Source organism: Salmo salar, chromosome 05 (assembly GCF_965601325.2).
Source record: "Salmo salar chromosome 05, fSalSal1, whole genome shotgun sequence".
NCBI lineage: Eukaryota > Metazoa > Chordata > Actinopteri > Salmoniformes > Salmonidae > Salmo > Salmo salar.
This window is the reverse complement of record NC_138295.1, coordinates 53,928,115-53,938,716: the sequence shown is the minus strand read 5'-3', so window position 1 is coordinate 53,938,716 and position 10,602 is coordinate 53,928,115. Positions and strand designations below refer to the sequence as shown.

General features: G+C 42.0%; 1 protein-coding gene and 1 non-coding gene across 2 annotated transcripts; both read left to right on the top strand.

Annotated features, from left to right (window-relative positions):
• The first annotated feature begins 7 nt into the window (after window positions 1–7).
• Window positions 8–9,317, top strand: LOC106605108 (nuclear inhibitor of protein phosphatase 1). Its single transcript, XM_014200426.3, has 7 exons — window positions 8–143; window positions 346–406; window positions 1,152–1,305; window positions 1,511–1,737; window positions 1,993–2,137; window positions 5,701–5,765; window positions 5,959–9,317. The coding sequence occupies exons 1-7, from the start codon at window positions 40–42 to the stop codon at window positions 6,310–6,312; spliced, it is 1,110 nt and encodes a 369-aa protein (XP_014055901.1). The 5' UTR covers window positions 8–39; the 3' UTR covers window positions 6,313–9,317.
• LOC123743266 (small Cajal body-specific RNA 1) lies at window positions 754–907 on the top strand. The gene has a single exon (XR_006770074.1).
• Window positions 9,318–10,602: the final 1,285 nt, after the last annotated feature.

The following is a 10,602-nucleotide window of genomic DNA, read 5'->3' as shown; positions in this document are numbered from 1 at the left end:
GGCTGTCAAGGGTTTAACCCCACAAAACTACAATTCCCAATGCAAGGTAACATTTTACCCAGCGGGTTTGTGAATGGAGAGTCCTGCAAGATGGCGACTAATGCAACTGCTACAAACTTACCATCTTTTGATTGTCCAACATGGTGAGAAAATGCACTTACCGGTATATTTACGTTGTACAAAGACATCAAGTGCATGCGAAATCACAAAACAGCATTACTTTTTTATTTTGTAGCTAGAAACGTATGTATTCCTTTCAGCCACGTCTTATTAGCAAACATATGCTAGCTAGCTGATTCATTTCACTGAATGGTGTGCGTAGCTTTTGGTCCTTGTTGTTTTCAGGGCAGGCAAGCCCCCTCCAGGACTCCATTTGGACGTGATGAAAGGTGACAAAATGGTCGAGGTAAGAGCTTAGGGCTTCTGTGGCGAAAATTTGAACTGCCTATCTGTATTATCTGCACTCTTTACAAGGCTAGATATTCTGTATGGTTCCTTAGAAAATGGCTAATATCTTGCATAATACATCAGTCATTGGTTTACTTACTTTCTGTACTAACCAGCTGTACCAGCTCTATTAAAAGCTGTGTTAGAGAACCATAGAATATGGTCCTACATGATGTAGTTTACCTATAAATGTCTATAGTATAGACTGTCTACTTCAATATAGTCTACTTCAGTCTGTATAATTCAATATAAGTAGCTAGGTGTCATGGTGTACTTAACTAAATAAACAAATTTGATCATACATGCATGCACCAGATACGGACACGACTGTCCTCAGCCCAGTGCATCCTGGTGCCTGAGTTCTGTGACTGTTGGGTTATAAGAAAGGGTCCACAGAAACATCAGCCCTGATATTTAAGCTCATGAGTGCACTCTTGAGTTATGGCTCAGAGGCACAGGGCTTTAAACTGTTTCTTACAGCTGGCAAGGATTTCATTCAATGTTATCAGTGTTGTTAGCCTGGGTGTCTGTTTAGGATCTTTTGCCAACTCCTTATGGAATTGTCATGCTAAAACAGCTTGGCGTGAGAATGAGGGACGAGGAGTTGGCAAGAAAGCAGAATTATATCTGGGACCAGGCAATGATGTGACATAAGAAAATACATGTATTGCCCAATCTGTTGTTATGATGGTGAATCCTTGAAGAAACTGATCATTGACGAGAAGAAGTACTACTTATTCGGGAGGAACCCGGACATGTGTGATTTCACCATCGACCACCAGTCATGTTCACGCGTGCATGCTGCCCTGGTCTACCACAAGCACCTGAAGAGGGTGTTCCTTATCGATAACAACAGCAGTAAGTGAACTGTCGTGTACATCAGTCTGTAAAATAGTTTATCTTACCTCGGCTAGTAAAAAGTACTCAAAATGTAACAGTTGCATTGCCTTAGAGGAGTGCACTGTAGAATAAAGGCTGTGCAACTATTACTCTTTACTTCACTTTTTCTAAATTACATCCGTACACGATATGTGGACTTGAAGTTTGTAAATTACGTTCTCAGCGCATGGTACCTTCCTGGGACACATCCGCCTGGAGCCCAATAAGCCTCAGCAGGTCCCCATAGACTCCACCATGTCGTTTGGGGCGTCCACGCGAGCCTACACCATCCGGGAGAAACCTCAGAGCCAGCAAGGAACCAACGCCGCCACGGGGGACAGCAAGGCCGGAGAGGACGAGGAGGGGTCTAAGGGTCTCTTAGGGTTACCAGAGGAGGAGACCGAGCTAGAGGTGTGTCTGTGTGTCTTCTGTAGTTGTCTACTTGGGCATTTGTCTGGACATGCTGTTAAGGAGGGTGTGTACTATTACCACAGTAGCTATAGATAAACTATGTAAAGCAGGACATAGTGAGTTATCTTTTGTTCTGTCAGTGTCTTTAGTGTTTTTTTAGCTCTCGCTGTTTCCAATTCCGTGTGTTTAGTGTCAACTTTGTTTCACTTCTCCTTTCCCAAACATTCATCCATCCCCTGGTCTGGGCTGTGACAGAACCTGACGGAGTTCAACACGGCCCACAACAAGCGCATTTCCACCCTGACCATCGAGGAGGGCAACCTAGATATCCAGAGACCCAAGAGGAAGAGGCGGAACTCAAGAGTCACCTTCAACGAGGACGATGAGGTCATCAACCCGGGTAAGCTCTCTTCAACTCCATTGGCCTAACATCAGTACCCCAGTGCTGTTGAAGTATTGGTTCTTTATCTGTAGTTGAGGAAAAGTGTTTCTGTGCCTGTCTTCAAATTTCACAGTGTCTAAGAGACTTTTTAAAATGTTATGATTTAAAGAAAATACTGATCCTAGATTAACACTCTTACTCTGAGAGTCTTTGTGAACATGGGCCCTGATTTACAGTACCAGTCAAAAGTTTGGACACCTACTCATTCAAGGGCATTCTCTCAACCAGCTTCACCTGGAATGCTTTTCCAACAGTCTTGAAGTAGTTCCCTGAAAACTTGTTGGCTGCTTTTCCTTCACTCTGCGGTTCAACTCATCCCAAACCATCTCAATTGGGTTGAGGTTGGGTGATTGTGGAGGCCAGGTCATCTGATGCAGCACTCTATCACTCTCCTTCTTTGTCAAATATCCCTTACACAGCCTGGAGGTGTATTGGGTCATTGTCCCGTTGAATAACAAATGATAGTCCCACTAAGCGCAAACCAGATGAGAGGGCGTATCGCTGCAGAATTCTAAATAAATCACTGACAGTGTCACCAGGAAGCACCCAAATGCCATCACACCACCACCTCCATGCTTCACGGTGGGAACCACATATGTGAAGATCGTCCGTTCACCTACTCTGCATCTCACAAAGACAGCAGTTGGAACCAAACATCTACGATTTGGACTACAGACAAAAGGACAGATTTCCACCGGTCTAATGTCCATTGCTCGTGTTTCTTGGCCCAAGCAAGTCTCTTATTATTATTGGTGTCCTTTAGTAGTGCGTTCTTAGCAGCAATTGGACCATGAAGGCCTGATTCATGCAGTCTCCTCTGAACAGTTGATGTTGAAATGTGTCGGTTACTTGAAATCTGTGAAGCATTTATTTGGGCTGCAATTTCTGAGGCTGGTAACTCTAAAGAACGTATCATCTGCAGAAGAGGTAACTCTGGGTCTTCCTTTCCTGTGGCGGTCCTCATGAGAGCCAGTTTCATCATAGCGCTTGATGGTTTTTGTGACTGCACCTGAAGACACTTTCAAAGTTCTTGACATTTTCTGAATTGACTGACCCTCATGTCTTAGTAATGGCCTGTCGTTTCACTTTGCGTATTTGAGTTGTTCTTGCCATAATATGGACTTGGTCTTTTACCAAATAGCCCTATCTTCTGTATACCACCCCTACCTTGCCATAACACAACTGATTGGCTCAAATGCATTAAGAATGAAAGAAATTCCACATTAACTTTTAACAAGGCACACCTGTTAAGTGAAATGCATTCAAGGTGACTACCTCATGAAGCTGGTTGAGAGAATGCCAGGAGTGTGCAAAGCTGTCATCAAGGCAAAGGTTGGCTACTTTGAAGAATATCAAATATAAAATGTATTTTGATTTAACACTTTTTTTTTTTTAACTACATAATTCCATTTGTTATTTCATAGTTTTGATTTATTCACTATTATTCTACAATATAGTAAAAAATTAAGAAAAACCCTTGAATGAGTAGGTGTGTCAACCTTTGACTGGTACTGTAAGTGTTTACATAAACGGAGGCCATCAGACTGTTAAACAGCCCTCACTAACATAGAGAGGCTGCTGCCAACATACAGACTCAAATCACTGGCCACTTTATTAAATGGATTTAATAAAGGTGTCACTTTAAATAATGCCACTTTAATAACGTTTACATATCCTACATTACTCATCTCATATGTATATACTGTATTTTAAACCATCTATTGCATCTTGCCTATGCTGCACGGCCATCGCGCATCCATGTATTTATATGTACAGTTGAAGTCGGAAGTTTACATACACCTTAGCCAAATACATTTAAACTCCGTTTTTCACAATTGCTGACATTTAATCTTAGTAAAAATTCCCTGTTTTAGGTCAGTTAGGATCACCACTTTATTTTAAGAATGTGAAATGTCAGAATAATAGTAAAGAGTGATTTATTTCAGCTTTTATTTCTTTCATCACATTCCCAGTGGGTCAGAAGTTTACATACACTCAATTAGTATTTGGTAGCATTGCACAATAAGTTGGGGGAATTTTGGCCCATTCCTCCTGACAGAGCTGGTGTAACTGAGTTAGGTGTGTAGGCCTCCTTGCTCGCACACGCTTTTTCAGTTCTGCCCACAAATTTTATTGAGGTCAGGGCTTTGTGATGGCCACTCCAATACATTGACTTTGTTGTCCTTAAGCCATTTTGCCACAACTTTGGAAGTATGCTTGGGGTCATTGTCCATTTGGAAGACCCATTTGCGACCAAGCTTACATTTCCTGACTAATGTCTTGAGATGTTGCTTCAATATATCCACAATTTTCCTCCCTCATGATGCCATCTATTTTGTGAAGTGCACCAGTCCCTCCTGCAGCAAAGCACCCCCACAACATGATGCTGCCACCCCCGTGCTTCACGGTTGGGATGCTGTTCTTTGGCTTGCAAGCCTCCCCCTTTTTCCTCCAGACATAATGATGGTCATTATGGCCAAACAGTTCTATTTTTGTTTCATCAGACCAGAGGACATTTCTCCAAAAAGTACGATCTTTGTCCCCATGTGCAGTTGCAAACTGTAGTCGGGCTTTTTTATGGCGGTTTTGGAGCAGTGCCTTCTTCCTTGCTGAGCGGACTTTCAGGTTATGTCGATATAGGAGTCGTTTTACTGTGGATTTCGATACTTTTGTACCTGTTTACTCCAGCATCTTCACAACGTCCTTTGCTGTTGTTCTGGGATTGATTGGCACTTTTTGCACCAAAGTACGTTCATCTCTAGGAGACAGAACTCGTCTCCTTCCTGAGCGGTATGACGGCTGCGTGGTCCCATGCTGTTTATACTTCAGGCATTTGGAAATTGCTCCCAAGGATGAACCAGACTTGTGGAAGTCTACAATTTGTTTTCTGAGGTCTTGGATGATTTCTTTTGATTTTCCCATGTTTGAAGGTAGGCCTTGAAATACATCCACCTCCAATTGACTCAAATGATGTCAATTAGCTTATCAGAAGCTTCTAAAGCCATGACATCATTTTCTGGAATTTTCCAAGCTGTTTAAAGGCACAGTCAACTTAGTGTATGTAAACTTCTGACCCACTGGAATTGTGATTAAGTGAAATAATCTGTCTGTAAACAATTGTTGGAAAAATTACTTGTCATGCACAAAATAGATGTCCTAACCGACTTGCCAAGACTATAGTTTGTTAACAAGAAATTTGTGGAGTGGTTGAAAAACGAGTTTTAATGACTCCAACCTAAGTGTAGGTAAACTTCCGACTTCAACTGTATATATTCTTGTTCCATCCCCTTACATTGTGTGTATGTATAGGATAGTCGTTCTGTACTTGTTAGTACTTACTGCACTTTCGGAACTAGAAGCACAAGCATTTCACTACACTTGCATTAACATCTACTAACCATGTGTATGTGACCAATAAAATTTGATTTGATTGGGTGAAAATAATGAAGTGTGTGCCAATCTAAACCTTTTGCTTCACTCGTAATGCATGCGGTAACTCAGTGCTTCTTGAAACATTACAGAGGACATTGATCCCTCAGTGGGGCGCTTCAGAAACATGGTGCAGACTGCTGTCGTCCCTATAAAGGTAAGCCTGGGTTATATCCATAGTAAGCTGCTAAATTGCATCTATTACCTGAGGTGTCAAGATCCTTTTGTACAATCACATTGCCATTTAAGGAAGCCTATGATTAAGAAAATTGCAATGATATTCCAGAAACATACACTATTCATAGCCTGCAGATGAGTTGCTACTCAATCTTTTGTAATTTCCACTCTAGAAACAGAAAATGGAGAGGCACGGCTCACTTAGTATGGACGACGTTGTCACGAGGCGCATCCACAATTACACCTTCGGCGGCGGCCTTTACGGGGACCTGCCACCCACCAGCCACGAGGGCCACCCCACCGGGGCCCCGAGCGGAGCCACTATCCTGGGCGGTCTCCCTCTGCCCTTCCCAAACCCAGCTCCAGAGGTGAACCTGACCCCGGATGCCCCCCAGCCACCTGTCACCCTCAACCCTGTCCCCGTCACAGGCCCCTATCCCTCTGAGGTCCTCAATGAGCCCCGCAAGAAAAAGTATGCCAAAGAGGCATGGCCAGGCAAGAAGCCCACCCCCTCCCTACTAATCTAACCCTCTCCCTACACTACGGCTCTTTCTCAATTTGTCTTTCCTCTGATTCCTGAGTTTCTCCCATTCTTCTCGGCGTCCTCTCTCATGCGTTGGAGAAGATCCAAGGCTGTTTCCTCTTGGACCTTCTCCAATATATTTTGAGTCTGAGGCGAGGAGAGAGGACACGAGGAATCCTTGGAAAGCCAAATTGGGAAAGAGCCTATGTGGTGGAGGCAGGGCTGACTCTCAGGTTATGGGCGGAGACATCAGGGACCATGACCCGTTGGAGGCGGATCGATTTTACTTGGGGATTTTATAGTTTTGTCAATGTTTTTTACGTTACTTCCTCGTTCTCCTAAAGATTATCCCAAAGACTTGAGTAGTACATTCCATGAAGACAGAAACACCACTCCTTCGGGAGCTGAATGTTTGATGCGTTTTACAAATTAAGTCATATAAAAAAAAAAGGCAGTTCTTGGCAGACCAGGTCAGTTGGTCAGGTCAGTAACTTGTGGCATAAATCGGTGTCCCATGGCCGTTATCTCTAATTGATAGTCGGGCATAGTGCAGGGAAACAAACACGAAGTGGATGTAACTTAGGAAAACAGCCCTTATGTTGGAAACAAACATTGTTCTCATCCAGATTCACATGTATTTATTTTCCAAGCTACAGCGCACAATATTACAGGAGGTTTTTAAAGGACCTGCTCCGTGTTATCATTTTTGCCATGGAAAAACACATTGCGATACTGGTATCATCACAGCCTAATCGTTATATGGTTGGTCACTGTGAGTTCCATATTACTATCTCCACTTCCTTCTATACGGTCTCAGTATTGGTTTGAAGTCGATCGTTGGACGTAGTATTTTTGCTCACTGTAAACATGCGTATACAGAGCATTCGGAAAGTATCCAGACCCCTTGACTTTCCACATTTTGATACGTCAGTCTTATTCTAAAATGTATTTTTTCTTATCAATCTAAACCTTAAAACCCATCATGACAAAGCAAAAACAGGTTTTTAGAGATTTTAGCAAAGTTAAAAATAAAAAAGGTGAAATCACATTTACATAAGTATTCAGACCCTTTGAAGCACATTTGGCAGCGATTACAGCGTCGACTTCTTGGGTATGACGCTACAAGCTTGGCAGACCTGTATTTGGAGAGTTTCTCCCATTCTTCTCGGCAGATCCTCTCAAGGTCTGTCAGGTTGGATGGGGAGCGTCGACGCACAGCTATTTTCAGGTCTCCAGAGACGTTAGATCGGGTTCAAGTCCGGGTTCTTGCTGGGCCACTCAAGGACATTCAGAGACTTGTCCCAAAGCCTCTCCTGCTTTGTCTTGGCTGTGTGCTTAGGGTCATTGTCCTGTTGGAAGTTGACCCTTCGCCCCAGTCAGAGGTCCTGAGTGCTTTGGAGCATGTTTTCATCAAGGATCTCTTTCCCTCAATCCTGACTAGTCTCCCAGTCCCTGCTGCTGAATAACATCCCCACAGCATGATGCTGCCACAACCATTCTTCACCGTAGGGATGGTGCCAGGTTTCCTCCAGATGTGACGCTTGGCATTCAGGCCAAAGAGTTCAACCTTGGCTTCATCAGACCAGAGAATCTTGTTTCTCATGGTATGAGAGTCATGTGCCTTTTACTGAGGAGTGGCTTCTGTCTGCTGAGATGGTTTTCCTTCTGGGAGATTCTCCCATCTCTAAAGAGGAACTCCCATTGGGTTCTTGGCCAGCTCTAAGAGAAGTCTTGGCGGTTCCTAACTTCACTGTGTTCTTGGGGACCTTCAGTCCTGCAGACATTTTTTGGTGTTCCTCGACACAATCCTGTCTCGGTACTCTACGGACAATTTCTTCGACCTCATGGCTTGGTTTTTACTCTGAAATGCAGTGTCAACTGTGGGACCTTTTATATAGACAGGTGTGTGTGTGCCTTTCCAAATCATGTCCAATCAATTGAATTTACCACAGGTGGACTCCAATTTAGTTGTAAAAACATCTCAAGGATTATAAATGGAAACAGGATGCACCTGAGCTCAATTTAGAGTCTCATAGCAAAGGGTCTGAATACTTATGTAAATAAGGTATTTATTTATTATATAAATTGAGCAAATTTTCTAACTGTTTTTGCCTTGTCATTATGGGGTGTTGTGTGTAGATTAAGGTATGTTTTAAATTTAATCCATTCTAGAATATTGCTTTAACATAACACTGGAAAAAGTCAAGGAGTCTGAATACTTTCCAAATGCACTGTACATTTCTTTTTTTTAAATATCTATTTGTAAAACTGTTTTATACAAGATGGATTATTATAGGAATTCACATAAGCAGTTCAGAGTTTCTGAAAAATGTCATTTTCTAAAGACGGAATAGGACTGTAGCTTTATATTTTTACACTTCTATCAAGATGAGTGCCGTGAGGAGAGAATGTTATGTTTAATCAGTTTACATTCACAATCAATCTCTGTAATAAAAAAACATGAATAGCCTGCACAGAGTATTTTTAAATGCTGTCAGCCCAGTATCAAAAAGATATCGGTATGACCTGTGAGTTGCAACTCTGCCTGAAATTTAGTGAGTCCTGTAGTCCTCTAGATGGCGATATGTACAATGTAAATTTGCCTGATCTGAGCCACCGATTTAAAATGGATTGGTCACATGAAATAAAAGGTGGTAAGGTTCTCAGTTGGTGCAATTTGCTGTTAATTATTGTTTTGCAGGCCTTTGAAATGATTCATTTTTAAATATGGTACACATTGTCTTGCATCACACCCATAAAAGGGCTCTCAGAATTGAGCTTCTTGATGTTCAAAGAACTGCGTTAGTTTCACACCAGCCACATAAATTCACACCAGCCACATAAACATTTGTTTATATTTGAGCATTCTTGCACAAGCCATGCTATTTGTATCAACTTTGTACAGATGGACAGACATGTGTGCCCAGACCTTTTGTTCCTCTTTCGGATGATGATGGCTTTTTTCATTCACATAATACACTGTAAATAAAAAATGAAGTTTGTCACAAACATGTTTTTATGTGCGGTTTACAGAGTATTGTCATTTTTACGTGGTGGTAGTAGGCCTATATCTTCAAACACCATGATTAAATTGGGTTTTTGTCAGTTATTTTTTGCATTCCAAGGATAGTAGCTATCTCAGTATCTACCAGCACATTGCATGAAGTGTTTGGCCTGGTACAGAATATTTCATAGACAAACATTGAACAGGCAGACTCATTTGTGAGGACTTTGAACACAGCCATCAGTGTTGGTCAGAGCATGCCAGTCTGTCAGTTATGTGGTGAAGGCCAGCCCAAACAGCACTTAATGTTTCTCAATCCATCAGGTGGGAGATGCCCATCTAGTGTGACCCTTTATTCAGTGGCATGGATGCTAACTGTTGGGTGGTGGTTCAGACTTTACATACATACTCAATTCCATTTCAAATCCAGTCAATTCAGAAAGTAAACCAAATTCCTCATTGAAGAGAATTGGAATTTCCAACCCATAGCATCTTGGGTGTATTTAGGGATTGGAAAGCACTTTATTATTGCAGATAGAAATAGACTGAATACAGCTGACACGATTCCCTATCAGACAAATGTGTTGTGTAGAACAGAAATTGTCTATCTGAACGTTCGGCAACGTTACATCCTCCTGCACAGGCCCCTGATGTGGCACCGTGCATTACTGATGTTCAGGATGGCTGCTTTCTCTAGTCATTATGAATACCAGTCCAACAAGTCAAGTTTAGAATCATTTAACAACAATATAGTTAGGGTCAGTGACCTGTCCAATGCATAGAAAACTCACTAGTATTAAAGCACTGGTTTTGTGGATGGGTGTGGACATTGAATCATTTTGCATTTCCACTGCTTTCTCAGTGGGTTTCTGACCATCTATTATTTTCCGTTTTGTTCCCCAAATCACCACAACAAGGAAGGAACACATTCACATCACCACATGGTAGGATTTACCATCCAAAATTATAAGCATTGTAAAAGAGAGTTTACTCAAACAAATGACACATTGGTTTTCTTACCCTGTAAGCAGTCTATGGACAAGGTATGACAGCAATTCATGCTTTGGTTGAATTTCCCTTGCACTGTTTTAGCATTTGTGACACAAATCCCATTCAAGTCATGGGACTGATATTAGAATTGTTTGTGCATCATGTCCAAGTCATCCAACAGTATCTCAAATTGATTGTGAAGCTCAAGCTCACTTAGATTATTTGAACATGATGCGTGAAAAATGCTAAAACCGGTCCCATGACTTGAATGGGATAGCGTGTTGAAACAGTGCCAAGGAA

What these genes read in the sequence shown, in the direction of transcription:
- LOC106605108 (XM_014200426.3), top strand. Translation starts at nt 40, where the DNA reads ATGCAAGGTAACATTTTACCCAGCGGGTTTGTGAATGGAGAGTCCTGC. An exon ending in CGATGAGGTCATCAACCCGG is followed by an intron (nt 2,138 to 5,700) that starts GTAAGCTCTCTT and finishes GAAACATTACAG; the next exon opens with AGGACATTGATCCCTCAGTG. An exon ending in CTGCTGTCGTCCCTATAAAG is followed by an intron (nt 5,766 to 5,958) that starts GTAAGCCTGGGT and finishes TTTCCACTCTAG; the next exon opens with AAACAGAAAATGGAGAGGCA.